The 15,383-nt window shown below is 48.3% G+C and overlaps 5 protein-coding genes across 5 annotated transcripts; 3 read left to right on the forward strand and 2 right to left on the reverse strand.

The window, feature by feature from the left end:
- Nucleotides 1–18: 18 nt before the first annotated feature.
- TrAFT101_005395 (uncharacterized protein) lies at nt 19–1,135 on the forward strand (the record flags this gene model as incomplete). The annotated part of the gene is made up of 2 exons (XM_024904331.2): nt 19–247; nt 390–1,135. The coding sequence occupies 2 exons, from the start codon at nt 19–21 to the stop codon at nt 1,133–1,135; spliced, it is 975 nt and encodes a 324-aa protein (XP_024757408.2).
- Nucleotides 1,136–2,144: 1,009 nt separating this feature from the next.
- On the forward strand, nt 2,145–2,897 carry TrAFT101_005396 (uncharacterized protein). The gene is made up of 2 exons (XM_024910160.2): nt 2,145–2,412; nt 2,465–2,897. The coding sequence occupies exons 1-2, from the start codon at nt 2,268–2,270 to the stop codon at nt 2,887–2,889; spliced, it is 570 nt and encodes a 189-aa protein (XP_024757407.1). The 5' UTR covers nt 2,145–2,267; the 3' UTR covers nt 2,890–2,897.
- On the reverse strand, nt 2,855–4,418 carry TrAFT101_005397 (uncharacterized protein). Its single transcript, XM_024900944.2, has 3 exons — nt 3,962–4,418; nt 3,510–3,903; nt 2,855–3,442 (listed from the first exon to the last, which is right to left on the reverse strand). The coding sequence occupies exons 1-3, from the start codon at nt 4,227–4,229 to the stop codon at nt 3,145–3,147; spliced, it is 960 nt and encodes a 319-aa protein (XP_024757406.2). The 5' UTR covers nt 4,230–4,418; the 3' UTR covers nt 2,855–3,144.
- A 2,675-nt stretch (nt 4,419–7,093) lies between these two features.
- On the reverse strand, nt 7,094–9,831 carry TrAFT101_005398 (uncharacterized protein). The gene has a single exon (XM_024908705.2). The coding sequence runs from the start codon at nt 9,634–9,636 to the stop codon at nt 7,747–7,749; it is 1,890 nt and encodes a 629-aa protein (XP_024757405.1). The 5' UTR covers nt 9,637–9,831; the 3' UTR covers nt 7,094–7,746.
- Nucleotides 9,832–14,461: 4,630 nt separating this feature from the next.
- TrAFT101_005399 (uncharacterized protein) lies at nt 14,462–15,290 on the forward strand. Its single transcript, XM_066127465.1, has 2 exons — nt 14,462–14,560; nt 14,635–15,290. Exon 2 carries the CDS (start codon nt 14,939–14,941, stop codon nt 15,269–15,271), a length of 333 nt encoding a protein of 110 aa, XP_065983576.1. The 5' UTR covers nt 14,462–14,560; nt 14,635–14,938; the 3' UTR covers nt 15,272–15,290.
- The last annotated feature ends 93 nt before the right edge of the window (nt 15,291–15,383 follow it).

Here is a 15,383-nt window from a genome sequence, read left to right on the forward strand (position 1 = left end):
CAAAACGTTTCGCCAATCATGTTATACTCTCTACTTGCTCTTGGTCTCGGTACGGCCTTGACTGAAGCCGCCGTTGTGCGGACTTCTGGCTGCCAGTTACACTTTACAGCTTCGGGAGCCATATCTGGCCCTGTTGGCGAGATCTCATCTGGTCAGGTGCGAGCCGGTAGCGGTGTGAGCTCGACAACTTTCACCCTGCAGGGAGGTCAGCTCTGGGATAACAAGGGCCATGGCTGTTGGTGGACTCGTACGTTTTGCCCTTCTGTGTTTCTTCCTTGCGGCTTCGTATTTGCGAGACACGCATATGCATATGCTTATACGTATATGCACGTGTGACTAAATATGTCTTGGAATTGTGGTCTCCATGCTGACGAATGAATGTGAGACAGCACCTACACATGTCCTCCAGTGCGACAACAACCAGAATCCAGACAATGGATTCAAGGTAGGATGCGACGGCTCTGTCTCGTATAACGGACAGACGGAGTTCTGGGAGTGCCAGACAGGAGAGAGTGGCCAATATAACGTCTATCTGAATGGAGGACAGGGTGTCAACTGCCACCAGATTACTCTCAAGGCTGATAATTGTCACTCTGGATGCCCGCCGCCTCCTCCTCATTTTACTCCACCACCTCGTCCAAGGACTTGCCCGGCCAACCTCAACGGACCTTATGAGTTCCCTCATCTCATCATCCCCGTGGACGAGTCCAATCCCAACCACGCCCCAGGAACGTCCTACTTTGGCGAAGTTTCCAGCAGTGTCTCTTCCATCTTCAACTTTGACATCCCCAGTGGCGATAAAGGCAAGAGATGCAGCCTCGTATTCCTCTTCCCGCAGCAGAAGGATCTCACGACCTCATCCTTCAACTTTACCGGCTCGGGGGCCTTAGACTTTGCCTGGCTGAGCGAGCCTGCCAACCAGGGCACGACGTACAACAACAAGCCAGGCACGAAGCAGGATTTCGGAACAACTACGGTGTCTCCAGGTAACAACTACGTGATCTCGACGTTTGCCTGCCCCGCTGGAGAGACGGTTGCGTTTGAGATCTCGGATGCGAATGGTGGAGGCACTACGTTTAGATATTTCCAGGATTATAACCCGGCGCCTATTGGGTTGTATATCAGGAAATGCTAAATGGAGCTGATAATATTTATACTAACAAAAAATAAGAGGAAAATATGGGACAGAGAGGTGTAATGTGTGGTGGGATGGATACCGTGTTTGATGTCAGTTGGCTTGAAGGTTACGCATATTTGATGATAATAATGATGAGTCACTCCCTTAAAGGTAGTTAAGCTTTTGTATATGCACTTTTGATTAATTTAATTCATTGATATTAAGGATTTGTTGCATTATATGTGTGTGAATGCGGGAAGAATTGACGTTATTTCTTAGGTCTTAGGTGAGGTGAATTATGGAGGGGATTTTCTAGAGATTCTATATACATGCCCAGCAACGGCGAGACTTGTAGGCCTATGTCAAATCTGGATAAGTAAGCCATTTAATGAAGAATGCGGAAGTAGACCTATCGTCTTTTATGCATCTTAAGGCGCGCAATTCGTCGAGATGTAACCTCGTATCGGTCAGTTAGAAGAGGCTCGTTTGACAAGCCAATTGCAGCCAAACGAATATTATGCTGCAATGATGTATCAAAGAAGATCTTCTAGAAATATGTAAATATGGTCAGCCAAAAGGAAATTGTATTATTCGACATTTCATAATAACTCACATATTCCACACATATACTGAAGTATATAGATGGTCGAATATATGCCTTGCGCTACTGAAAATTATACTTACCACGACAAGTACAGCTGGTGCAAAATATCACAAATGACTAGTAGTATCGGATGATTATCTGCATCGTATTTGTGATTAAATAACCGAGAAGAGAACGAGGTAGGATGGGGACGTTCATCCTCACTCGTTCAGATGGTTGAGCCTTTTGGCGAGGTTGTAGGCGGTGGATCAGCAGTGGGGACTGCGCTGTAGGAACAACGTCACAGCGCGTCTAGAAGCTGCCAGTGTGAGCTTTTAGCGGTGACTTGGTGGGGACCTCAGCAGCCAGAAATGCCTCGCCCTTAGCTGTCAAGGCTAGGCACATAATTTTCCTAGCTTGCCGCCTCATGCCTTTTTTTCTAGTCTCTACATTTTCTTAAAGAAGACGTCGATCCTGCTTCTGCTGCCGGACACAACTCTAACATACTCCACCTGATTCCCTACGCCCAAGTTTCACGCAGCACTTCGACGCAAAGCAGAACCGAACATGGGAGCCTCTTCATCCAAAGCAGCGGCTCGCGGAGCCGCTCGCAAATATCCCACCAGATCACCTGGAGCTGTGCCTCAAGCAACCACCAAGAGAGCCAGACCTCAGCAGCCTACGCCCCGTGGAGATGGATCTAAAGACAATGGTAAACAGACAGGCTCTCAGTGTTGTATACATGTGTCTAACGTAGCTATCAGCAATTCGCGCCGATGCCATGGATCCTGACTTTGCCCCCGGCGACTTCTCTAAACGCCTCCACCAGATGGGCATCGTGAACCCAAACCCTACGTTTTCGCCTTCTTCTACCGCAGCGCCCAATTTCTCACCAGAGTCACTGGCCGTACCTCCAGGACCGCTATTCCCACCGGCCAAGCAAAACACTACACTCTCTGCGCTCGAAGCACGGCGCCGTTTGGAGCGAATTGCCGATGAAGATCTTGAGATTATGGGTCGCGAGGGAGGTCGACGCCGCCTGGCCGATATGAGAACCATTCTTGATGCTGTCCAGCTCTTGAACCATGGTACTCCCGTCGCTGATATCGAGAAGCGACTGAGAGTCACCCCTGGGTTCTTGAACAAACTAGGCCCTGCTGGCGTTTTGACTCACATTCCCGCAAATTAATAGTGCTTCGAACTGATTTCGAGATTGCAACTTGAGTTTTCTTTTCTACCTATGCCCAACTCCAAACATGCAAACAATTACAGGAAAAAAAAAACAGATATTATGGGGACTCGATGTCCCTTTCCATCTCCCTCCCCCCTTTTCGTCCTTCAACATGCGCGCCAGATCAAAGCTGTAACAAAGTGCCAGGCTGGCTCTAGTTGCTCTATTTTATTCCAATGGTAACCCAACAACAACGGGAGTTTCTTTGGCTGATTACCAGGCAGCATGTCCACCGTCAATACGGAGGTCACTTCCCGTCATGAAGCTGCTGGCGTCGCTGAGCAGGAATACGGCAGCACCGCGATATTCCTTGGGGACACTGAATCGCTGAAGCATGTTCTCCTTGGGCCACTGCTCTTTTCGCTCGGGGTAGTCGTCGAACAGATTCAGCAGCATCTGGGTCAAGATGTACCCGGGAGAGAGAGTATTAACGCGGATGCCATACTGGCCCCACTCGGCGGCCAAGCTTCGGGCCAGCTGGATAACAGCGGCCTTGGAGGCGTTATATGCTCTTTATCATGCATGCAATGGTCAGAATCATGAAGCACCAATGTTAAAATAAGTGGCGAGAGACTTACGGAGCAAACATGCCACGGTTGGCAATGGTGCCGCTCATGCTGGCAATCATGCAGATGCTGCCAGGCGTTCCCAGTCGGACCATCTGGCGAGCAGCGGCTTGAGCAGTCATGAAAGCACCCGAGACATTGATGCTCATCATACGATCAGCCTCCTCGGGAGTGTAATCGAGAGCCGGGCTCTCATAGTTGATTCCAGCAGCGGCAAGGCAGCCATCCAAGCGACCTCTCTCATCTGCGATACCTCTAAAGATGTTGTTCAATTCAGGCACGTTGCGAATGTCCAGCTCGTGGTATGTCAGACTGGTGCTCAGTTCTTCCTTGGCACGCTTGGCTACACGGGAGAATTCCGAATCAGGATCCGAAGTGGGATCGGGCAGTCTGTCAACGCAGTGCACTGAGATGACATTTGGATTAGCGGAATGCAGAACAACTTGGAGTGCCGTGCAGCTTACCAATAGCACCTGCTTCAAGAAGTGCTTCGGCCTGTACCAGACCCAATCCTCTTCCACCGCCACTGATTACGACGACTTTGTCCTTCATGGTGAACTCGGCCAGCAAGTGAGGCCGAGTGACCGGATCAAGGGGAGGAGATGAGAGGACTGGTGAGACATGCATGTTTCGACGAGTGGTAGTAGCTAGTAAAGCGCTGCTACGATTAGAGGCCCTAAGTGCAAGAGGTTGCCGGGTTAGCAACCTGAGAGCGGGAGCGAGACGAGACATTGCTGGACAGGCGGTGGTGGTGGTACTTCAAAAAGAGTTGAGAATGAAGCTCAATATGATGTAATATGGCAATGAAGCCTGAGAAGCTCACAAAAGCTTTTTACTGGCTGAATTGGCTTAAATTGAGGAGCCAGAGAGGACTGCTGCGATGAAATGATGATGGCAGAAACAAAAAAAGGATGCGGATGGCAATTGAATTTAAATTCTACGAGAAACAGGCACAATCCAGGCCTGCCGAACCGGCAGCGGGGAAGGCTTGGTGGCGTGAGGGGAGGGAGGCAACGCTACCCCAAACTCACGATACGTAGAAGCAACATCACGATGGCGGCAAGTTGTATGTGGCAAGGCGCAGGCTATCACGAGGGCATGAAAATTGATGAGGATAGGCTAGGAAGGGGAGTGAGGAATTGGCTCAAGAGAGGGGGTGGTAGCAATGGATTGAGACCGGAATCGCATATGGCTGGTGAGCCAATACAGAACTCATACGAGGCAGGATTTTGGAGCTCCTAAGCGAAAGCAAGATCTAGAGGACACGGCTCTGGGACTTTGATTCGGGGAGGAGTCCTCGTTCCGGAAAAGGGGTGGCATCGAAGGAGAGGGTGGGGAGAATGAGGGGGACACGAGAAGTCGCGTGAACAGAAATCCAAATGAAAGCCCCAATTTGTTCCCAGACTGCCGAGCCTGCAATTTCGAGCTGGCCAAGAGAGAGTTATCCGGAGCCAGAGGAGGACTGTTGATTTTTGGAGCAGCAAGCAGCTGGGTATGCAGTTATTCCAGCCAGATCGAGCTTGCGAGAGCCACGGCGAGCTTCGGATTACCAACGATGGTTAGCCGGACTGTGATGGGTGGCGGCCCTGGCTTTTTTAGAGGGGGATTTGTGGAGGCGGCGTCAGCCATCCTGCCGCTAAATCTCTGCTAAGACGCCCCGGAAGCGCCACCCCGGGATTCCCCACAGAGAATCCAGGATCCTCCAAAGCACCTCCATTGGGATCAAGACAGAGTTGGGGGGCATCTAGCCAAGTGATGGGAAGAAGCCGTTGATACAGGCACTAATCAGATGATGCTCTTATAGTGTCAAGGATGCCTTTTGATGATTCAATTGAAATATTGCTGCAAATAGAGCAAGCCTAGATGCCTGTGCACCACTTACGATATCGAGGCATTGAATTGGTAGTTGAAACTATCCCCACGTCGGATAGGACAGTCCCATGACCGTGGAACAGGGCAAAGCTTGGTATGCTTGAGCTGCCATTGCTAGTAATGATCGCCTATAGATGAGATGTAAGGTTGAGAGCATCGCTACCACCAAAACGCAGCCGAGCCCTAGCTGGGTTGGATGACTTCACGGCCAAGAGAAGGCGAATGCCGGATCTCGATTTCAGAGCTCGTTGATGCAATTAAAGCATTCCAGTGACTTGGATCGGAGAATTGGCATCGAGTTAACTCCAAGCGACAAGACTCTCCGCGGCAAAACTCAAAATAGGATCCGGTGCATTACAGTACCTGTGTGCCTATGATCACATTAACTGGCTCTGCCTGCAAGCATGCCCAACACCGCTTGCGCGTCCTAATTCTAATTCTCCTGCAAGGGGAAATCTTGATACATCCACGCTCTTCTCATCAATCCTGCCACATCCCTCATAGCTGACAGATAATGGTTCCGGAATCGGCAGCAAACACGAAGCTCAGCACGAGCTGCAACCTTAAGACCCTTGAACCGTAAAAAGCGGAGCGGGTTGGGCATGAACCCCCGGGTTCTAGAACCGGATCTTCGGGCTGTAGAAAGAAGAGCTTGCAGTGCCATTTGGATAAGAAAACCCCATCAAGAGAGCCGCTGCTTATTAGCGGGCTGGCTGAGATGTTGCAGTATGTACATAGAATGTAGGCATATGGAGATGCCCGCCGGGAAGACGACCCACAGCCACTACGGCATTGCCTATTTAGGCAACTTTTCAGGGTCCACGATGCTTTCTGTCTTTTGTGCGATACCCTGGGCACGGGATGGCATGCTGCTGCATGCAGAGAGTGTTCTAGACTACCAATTTCTTTTTATTTTTAGAGTTCGAAAAGTATTTGGTTTTTTTTTTTTGACAGAAGTCCATATTTTTTTTGGTGTCAAGTTTGTGCTTTGCCGTCTGTGCGAAACCGGCCAAAAGTTGGGGCCTGGATGGATCGATGTTGCTGAGTAGTGGTAGCCATTAGGCAACAGCTTGGTAGGTGGGTGGCTGAGAAGATTACAGGATCCGGGTTTGCTTGAAGAGGAGAATTCTAGTGTTTGAATTTTCCAAGGGAGAAAAGATGGAGAGGGGAGGGAGGGGGGAGGGGGGCGCGGTAACAAATTTACTCTATATCGCTGGCATCAGCGAGGGAAGGATTAGGTATATTATATGCACACAGTTCTCTTTGATCTAGCATTTAGAGGCTGGATGTTAGCTTTACCTAAAGCCAAACTCTTAACGCTCGAAATACAAAGCATAAGCCAGTTTTTTGGGGGGAATTATTATCTAACACCTTAGTTTTTATTATCCAGCATCCCAGCTATAGCTCAAGTTAAAAATTATAAGCATAATTATTATAGTCTTTTACTGCCTCTGCTGCCTCTACTAATTTATTACCTGGTACTTTTACTACTTCTGCTGCTTTTTTTTTCTGGAATCTTTCCTCCATACGTTTGAGAAGCCCACAAATGACCGCTTTGGTCTAGTGGCAGGGCAAGCTGTCAAGAAGTACATAACAAAAAGAGAAAAATAACGGCGTTGCTTGGCATATCCAGCATGCTGCTGAAAAGAAGCCAAAAAAACGCAAAGAAGCAATGATCTTCAGAGCTTGTTTTCATGTTTACTTCATCTTTATCTCACACTACCCTCCACGAAATCTCCCCACATCGAGATGATGCCGATCCCTGCTATCTGATTTGACCGCAGAGCGAGATGCATTTCGTCGTTCACATCATCGCCATTGTCTTGTGTTCCTCTGTGGCGTCATAGATTGCAGAATTTATAGCTCTTCCATAGTGTTTCTTCTACTTTGCGATTTGAGCTACTCCATTGCTAGATGGAGAGTAGTGGGTTGAGAGAGGTGTCAAGTCGAAAATGCTTTCAGCACATATCGTTTGCTTGTGCTTAGCATGAGCAAGGGTCTCAGACATATTCACGAGGCACTCAAGTGCCAAATGAAATAGGAAGGATTCTATTAAGAGCTTATTATGAATCTCATGATTGTCGTGGGCTCAGGAGATACGCAATCATGCTACATCTTTCCAGTATTTGTCCGTGTATTGCTTTGCGTCGCTAAATCGTTCAGTCAGTAGAATTTGTAACTGCTCGAAACATTTCGTTAAATCCACCACATCACGCTCTCTTAGTTTTATTCGACGCTTCCTATGCTGCTACAACGAGATACATACAACGAGCGTCAACGCCGCTCTCACCTTAAAAATGAGCCATAGATCAAAATTCAACCATGTCCTCACCGTTGCCGGTTCACAGCCTTTATGGACTAGCCTTTAGTATCATCCTCAACCCTGAATCCACTGCACTATTGTTACAGAGCTGGTGTATACCATGGCGATCAATCCGACCGTCATTGTCAAAATATTCAGGCCTTTCTCCCATGTAGTCTCAGCAACACCCTTGTAATGCAGATAAGCTGGGTAGATGTAAACCAGTGGAACGCACGCAAATCCCCCAATCAAGGCAACAAATTTATCCAAATCACTTGCTCCAACCACAGCGATGCCGATACACACAGCAATAGTCAAAGTCCGAAGCCCATTTTTCTTCCACTTGATTGCAAGGCTCCGTTTCCCTGTAGCTCGCTCGCCGAATATCGATGTCTCCAAGATACGCACGGCAGGAAACAGCTGTACAGGCTCACCTGCTAGCACCGCGAGCGAGTAGAGCAATTGAACTGCATTGACGACAGGAGAGTCTTGGGGAAAATTAGAGATGATCTGAATCTTCGTGTTCTCGCCAAATGTAGCGTAACAGAGGGCTCCAACCGATGTGAAGATTGCGGTGATGAGGAACATGACAAAGTACAGGAGTCCCTTAAAGTGATGCGGTTTCTTCATGCTTGACTGGATCGGGAGTATTAAGCCGATTCCTTCAAAGGTAAAAATGGCCGAGCCGAGAGTGAGCGGAAAATCCGAAGGGTTGAAGAGCCTAACACTCGGGTCCATGCCGTGCCTGGCCAGGCTGCCAATATCGTAATACCATATGTATATAAGCCCGATGAGGATAAAAGCATCAGCCACCAGTGCGACTGGCCCTAGTTTGGAGATGTTCCGAATCAAAGCCAGCGGAATGAGAGGGAGAAACTGCAGCGCAATAACAGTTGCCACTCCAATGTGGCCAGCGTCTTTGGTCACGGCATTAAGGAAAGAGAAGAGATTTTCGGCTGTGAAAATGAGGCCTGAGCAGACGAAACCAAGTTGAGAAATGGCAATTGAGGCAAGGATGAGACTTCGAAACCGAGAGCCAACAATGGATTCGCCAAGCTCTCCGTAACCACCGCCGTACTTGTGACGACAGTCAAGCAGCAGACGGAAACAGAAACAATTGATCAGCGATACAGAAACAAGAGCAAGCGATGAGAAGAGGATGCCTCCGTTGCGAAAGGCTTTTGGCAAAAACAGGATGCCTGTGCCGATAAAGGCTTTGATGAGCGTGAAGAAGGTCTTGACAGTACTGGCGTCGCCCTCACGACTGAGGCGGCGAGAGCTTCTCCGACGATCGGCTTTAGGCCGCCTGAGCAGCGGGCGTCGTTCGTCGGCAACTTCCTCAGACTCATCGGTGATTGCGGATTCGTCTTCGTCTTCGTCGGTATCTTCGAGCGCTTCACCCGCAAAGCTACCATACAAATCAAGGAAATCCACAAATGTGTTAGCCACAACGTGGCCGCTCTCCCGCCTTTGCCGAGCTCGTCGACGCAAATGCTGCCGCCTGAATCCGCCTGGCTCAAGCTGTTCGGAGGCCGTCAGCTCGCCAGCAAGATGGGGCGAAGGATGGTGAGAGAATGTGTTGGACCGGCGGATGGAGCTCGCTCGAGCCTTGATCTTAAACATGTCACGATGGATATCGCCACCCTGGAGCTTCAGCGACGACTCCAGCGTCTCCAGAGTCGGCGTTGCATCGCTGCTCCCCTTTTGTCCATTCTGCTCATTGCTGGAAGTGGCAAGATCCGTTGCAGACGCATCTGGGGGGTCGAAAAGAAGCTCTTGGCTGGCGGACGCAGGAGCGGCAATGGGCTCTACGGCGACTTCGATGGGTTCGTTGGCCAAGCTAACCTCTGCATCAGCCGAGTAGCCTTCTGGGAGGTGTCGATGAAGAATTGCAGCCTGTCGCTGCATGGCATCAGAGCTATTCGGGCTGTCGACCGAGCCACTGACGAGATCCGGTTCAGACATGATCGATGACGACTTGTTTCACCGCTCCACTTTGGGGAAGTACAGCGTCGCTACGAGTCCAATTGCAAGAATAGCAGATGGAAACGATGAAGAGAAAGAAAATCTGATATAGGAAATACTATGCTGGAGCTGTGTAAGCCATCCCAGATGGATCGTGGACAAAGTCACGGCCCATTGAGTTGGGTTTTGGTGATGGTGGAAGATGATGGAAGAGGAAGAAACTCGGCAGCATCATCAAGCTCCGGATGCCGGAAGAAGCTGAACACGGGACCGGGGCTTGGAGTACTAGCAGGTACTCATTACTGGTGTAGAGCTGCGTCAGTACCGCATTGGTACACTGGGGCCCCGCGCTGTCCGTGCGACAAAGGGCGGTTCGTGTCTCAAGCGGCTGCAAGCGGCTGGAGCTCTGGCTTGGGGGCAAATCAAGCGCTAAAGCACTGCGCTGAAAACTCGACTCGTTACGCTACCGTCTGCAGGTGATCCACGTATATGTACCCATCAAGTATCAGAGCTCGTATCGCCTACATGCTGCGTACCCGGCAGATTGATGTTGAAAACGATGCCTTCCATTCATTTTTGTGACACAATAACTACAAATGGAGCACTTCGTTTATTTGTTTGCAGTAAAGGTTACCCATGACATGATTAAATAAGCCATACAGATGGCTATTTTGCGTGTGTGGCCGTATCACATCACAATATGTAGACTCAATAAGATGATTCCTAGCCTCGCAATGATATTGACCCCATGAGTAAGAGATGCATATACAAAGAGACAATAGAATGCTCATGAGAACCATAGGATCAACTATAACACTAGACTCTGATATGAAGAACTCAAATGAAATGACTCAAGATATAATAGAGCTTATATAATGAAAAGCTAGTTATATTATAAAACATCGAATAATGCGTATAAACTTCTTTTTTCTTTAATCACAAACAGCTATACGTTGTGATGGCATATAGTCGATTCATAACTACTCCTGTAACTGTCGTTAGACTCTGAATTACATTTAAAGAAAGGAGAAGTTGATGCGCACGTTGAACTGGGATGAGCCACGATATAGAGGAACCCTTAGCATTGGAAAGGAAAGGAGGTTTTGGGAAGAAGGTACCGTAACTACACGTACTCTGACGAACATCTTAAAATTTTGTATTCCAATAATATACGTGGTAGGATAGTCTAATAAAAGCTTTTGAAGAGATTGAACCTTTCTGTATCTATGCTAATTAGCCACTATGGACTTCAACAATTTCCTGCCCCCTTGTTGTACTTTGCTCTCTTACTGATATTATATACTATTTTCCTTCATCCATAGTGTCTCGTGATACTATTCCTACTTACACCGCTCTACGGAGCCATATCAGTGTCGAGAAATAGTCATCTCGTCTGCTATTCGAAGGCCTATCCTATAATAATTTTGTGTGAGGGTGCTAGCATATAATCACTGATTTTGCGGAAGATCTTTTTTTTTTTTTACAGGAGAAGGGAATAAATTTGAGAATTATATCTATTACTAGTCTCATATCCAAAACTAGTATTACCTTTTTTTACTGGGTTCACAATGCTTGTGCAAATTTAGTCAAATTGACTGAAATTGAAAGATATCTCCAAGATGAGATGTCCGCTACATGAAGCAACATATCTTATCTGCGGATTCCTATGACCTCCGTGTCGCATGACGAATTTTGGCCAGTCAAGAGAGTCAAATAATAGTGCAGAGATTGAAGGCCATGACATAATTCTACTTTGGCAACTGGCTCCAGTATGATTGCTGTCGTGTTTTGTTGGTCAAGGAATGCTAGCATCCAGCCCCAAGTCCCTTGGGGACGCAGGTAAGTCACAGTCTTAATGTGATAATATACAGTTCAAACGAGACATGAGTGTAGCAGATTTCACATATAACAGAGACATAAGACCGGACGCGTGGTAGTCACGAAGATAGATCTTACATCTCCTCGGCAGCGTGGGCGCCAGTAGGCTGGCAATTGGATACTAACATGTGTGGGTCAATGACGATTTCTGTCTCACATATGATTTATATAATTTTATGAAAGACATGGTGGCATAACAACAGAATGATGCTCTGAGCACATGGCTGTATCGTATCCAACACTACTGACAGCTGCGATAGGGTTCAACTATCTGGGTATAGAGTCAAATAGCCAAATATTCACTGAGTGAAAAAAAAAAGGGGCAAGATTTTTTGCCATTTCACGTCTCTCTTTGTAATCATACTGGTGGCACTACATTTAGATGAAGCCTGTTATGCCTCATGCCTCATTTACCAACACCAAAGCAAGCTTCTATACCATAATAGCACTAATCATCATACACCATCGCTTAATGACTACATTCATGGTCTAATTCGCTAACAGTTCATGTGATGACTTCATAAGCCTCTCTAGCTTAGCAACTTGACGTCTATATTCGGCAAACCGGCATATTGAGTCTAGTTGTGCAGGAAGGAAGATGCCGAAGTTGGATACAACACACAACCCCCCCATGTTCTCCCTGTTCCACCACAGCTTTTGTACTCTGTACTTTGCCACCAGATCCCTTGCATAATGCAGGGGCGGAGATACTTCTACTTTGTCCTCGTAGTACACAGACCCTTTGTAGTCGCAGAGGAATATCTAGCATGTGCTGTCCATCCTCATTTAAGCGCCAAGCGCCATTGACCAGTAATGCCTCACGATCTCAACCAGAGTCCGATGGCTTCGGCGACAAAGTTGCGCCGACGTTGCTTCGGGGGCCAAAGAAGCGAGAGAGTCCAACAGGCATGCATAAACGTCGATGCTTGTTGCCTGCCATTAACAGAAGGCTGGCCGGCCAATCAAGCTAGCTTCAGAAGAGCAGCTGAACCGTCTCGGCTCACGTCCGGTTGGAGCCCGCCTTCGGGGCGATTTAAGCCTAATGCAGGCCATGTGGGACTAGACAGCTTGGCTTTTTGACATCTGGAGATCGGGGAGCGGTGCTTGTGATTGTTGGATGTGAGGGCGTGAGTGTGCGCGCTGAACCTCATCGTCACTCTCTGGCCCTCCTTGCTCTGGATCTCGATGTGATTAGTGATGGTTGCATATTCTTGCGGCGGACTTCAGCTCGCATCAACTCTAAAGGCTGATCCTACTCTTGTTAATTGAAGGTACATACAGGTACCAGATGGCTCTGGGCTGCTTTCTTGTGATTTCAGCGCTATACAGACGGGCCTGTAAGCGACTTCCGAACCATCCTATTCGTTTGAGCCAGGGCCATCTATCAAACCAGTCTCCGCGTGCGATGCCCAGGGGTTTCCGACAGCGACTAGGATTAGCTGGCTTTTTTCTTTTTTTCTTTTGTTTTTCTTTTGGTCCATCTTTGCTTCTTTCGTTCTCCCTGCAGTCAAGAGGGAGCCTACAGTAGTTCTGTTACCAGTAGTAAGTCAGTGTCTTGGCTTATACTGTACGTTGACCCTTACCAACATCTTTCCTGTTTCTGAACCCTTGCAGTAACCAGTAATAGAGCAAGGCTGAAAGGCTGTTGCCTGTAGCTTTTCGCCCCCATCCGCCAAGCTATGCCGGCTATTCGGCCACGACAATGTCCCCTTGACCGTTTGGAAAGCTCGAGCTTTTGTGGCCACACATCTCCACCACCGGTCAGGCATCAGGCAATTCGTATGAGCGAGAAGCAAAGGTTAGCATCGGAAGATGATCCTGAGCGTCTCAAATGGCTTCATGTTGTCATGAACTTTTGAACATGCTCCAAGTATAAGCCTGCCCCGATGGCCACTCTCATGCGCCCCGCTATCCGTGCGTTTTTGTATACTACGTTGCTCATACGACTCGTACATACTGCTTGTAAGACTGAGCCATGGCGGCAATCCCTGCGTCCGAGGGAGAATCGTCTCCAGCCATAACCCGATGCTAATCGCGCCGGTTGGCTTGGCAAGAAAAGAAGGTTAATAATATCTCCCTTCCATAGCGGATCCCGTGCTTGGTAGCGACATCCGAGCCTAGACCCCCCGTCTGGAGTAGTATTAATGACGAGATCTCATGAGGCTCAGTGGAGCAGTTCTCGGAACACAACCCGAATTGAAACTTCTGTCCTGGTCGGCTCGCGGATGATGACAAACACGCCCGAGCAATTACTGTAGTTGCGCGTACGAAAATAGCAATTGAATCTTCTGAAGCCCCTTGTAAAAAAAAAAAAAAAAAAAGTTCCCCCTCTATTCGCGGAGCAATGATGCCGTAGGTGCAGGTCTGTGGTTATACGGCATATGCACGCAAAATGGAGCCCCCACGGCAGCACACCGGGGCATCAATACATGGCGGATTTCTATTTGTATTTTTTTTATTTGCCAAGTCCGATGCTGCATCGTTCCACTAGTCCCAAAAAAATGAAAGAAAGGGAATAGTCAGTTGAGGCTTATGACGGCGAGACCGCTGTCCGTGCAGTCTCACGACTGATTTCATGTCTCAGACAGCGAGTTGTTGATCCGGGTAGTTGGACACGGCTGTGGGGAGGTTTGAGGTTTCGGTGAGCCAAGTAAGCCGTGATACTCTTCATGACTGAGGCAAGAAGAAGGCGGTAAATTCATGTATCGTTGAGGATGATGATGCTGTGCCGTCCAGCCGAGATGCGGCACAGTAGAAGTGACGACACTCTATTCACATGTGATTTATTATTTACTCTTGTTTATGGCTCTCCCTTGGTTGCGGGCAAGTCTCGCCTGTTGTGTTGTCAAGTCAGACACCAAATCCTGTTATTTTTACTCATTGTCTCATCTTTGCCATAGAGACAGGTTTGTAAACAGCTGTTATTGTAACGATCGTCTCTGTCTTACTCGTAAAAGGGAGAGCATGCTCCCTTTTTTTTCGATTCAGGTGTCTTGCTAAAAGCATCCTCCCTGCATATGGGTTGGATTTAGAGGCAGAGAAACTTGTGAGCAATCATAATGTCGTGGCAGCATCAAATTACACCAACGTAATATCACGAACTTACGCCTAAGCACCCAGCAATTTTAGGAGTAGAGTAGATTGGCAATTTCTCCCTTGGTGAGCACAGACAGCGTGAGCTGCTAGTAATACACCGCCATCAAGAGCAAAGTGCTACGAGAAGACCGAGTATACAAGTCAAAAGTAAACATCACGATATGATGGCGAGTTGAAGATAAATATCTACGTTCATGCCCTCCCAATCAGTTGTCTTTTCCTCACCACACACAACCACATCTCAGCCTTTAATCGTCTAATACACCCATCTTCTACATCATCTGTAATATCAAGCAAATTCAGCATCTACCTTGAACCATCCCTCAAAATGAAGTTCCTCACCGTTGCCATCGTCCTCGCCGCCGCTGCCAGCGCCGCCCCTACTAAGGAAGTGTTGCCTTATCCTCCTGTCGTGGCCCCTCCACCCTATGGAGGCATCGCCCCAGACCACAACCCTCCTTTTGGCGGTGGAATCCCTCCTATCAACAGCGGAGGACTCCCTCCTACCAACGGCGCATATCCCGGCGGTAACAACAGGCACTTGTGCCCCAGCGGCCTCCTCTATACCAACCCCCAATGCTGCTCTGCCGGTGTCCTCGGCGTTGCTGACCTCGACTGCAAGACCCGTGAGTTTAATAATAATACAACCTATACATGTTAAAAGACGTTCACAACTGACGAAAAAAAAAAAAACAGCATCGTCCGTGCCTATGAATGGCGCTGATTTTGAGAGAATCTGCGCCGCGGATGGCAGCAAGGCTCAGTGCTGTTCC

This window comes from Trichoderma asperellum, chromosome 3 (genome assembly GCF_020647865.1).
Source record: "Trichoderma asperellum chromosome 3, complete sequence".
Lineage (NCBI taxonomy): Eukaryota > Fungi > Ascomycota > Sordariomycetes > Hypocreales > Hypocreaceae > Trichoderma > Trichoderma asperellum.

Bases quoted from the DNA above. Each gene is read 5' to 3' on its own strand.
- TrAFT101_005399 (XM_066127465.1), top strand. From the start codon at position 14,939: ATGAAGTTCCTCACCGTTGCCATCGTCCTCGCCGCCGCTGCCAGCGCC.
- TrAFT101_005397 (XM_024900944.2), bottom strand. From the start codon at position 4,229: ATGTCTCGTCTCGCTCCCGCTCTCAGGTTGCTAACCCGGCAACCTCTT. The intron at 3,904-3,961 runs GTAAGCTGCACG...ATGTCATCTCAG, and splicing joins TCTTGAAGCAGGTGCTATTG to TGCACTGCGTTGACAGACTG. The intron at 3,443-3,509 runs GTAAGTCTCTCG...TGCATGATAAAG, and splicing joins AACCGTGGCATGTTTGCTCC to AGCATATAACGCCTCCAAGG.
- TrAFT101_005398 (XM_024908705.2), bottom strand. From the start codon at position 9,636: ATGTCTGAACCGGATCTCGTCAGTGGCTCGGTCGACAGCCCGAATAGC.
- TrAFT101_005396 (XM_024910160.2), top strand. From the start codon at position 2,268: ATGGGAGCCTCTTCATCCAAAGCAGCGGCTCGCGGAGCCGCTCGCAAA. The intron at 2,413-2,464 runs GTAAACAGACAG...CGTAGCTATCAG, and splicing joins AGATGGATCTAAAGACAATG to CAATTCGCGCCGATGCCATG.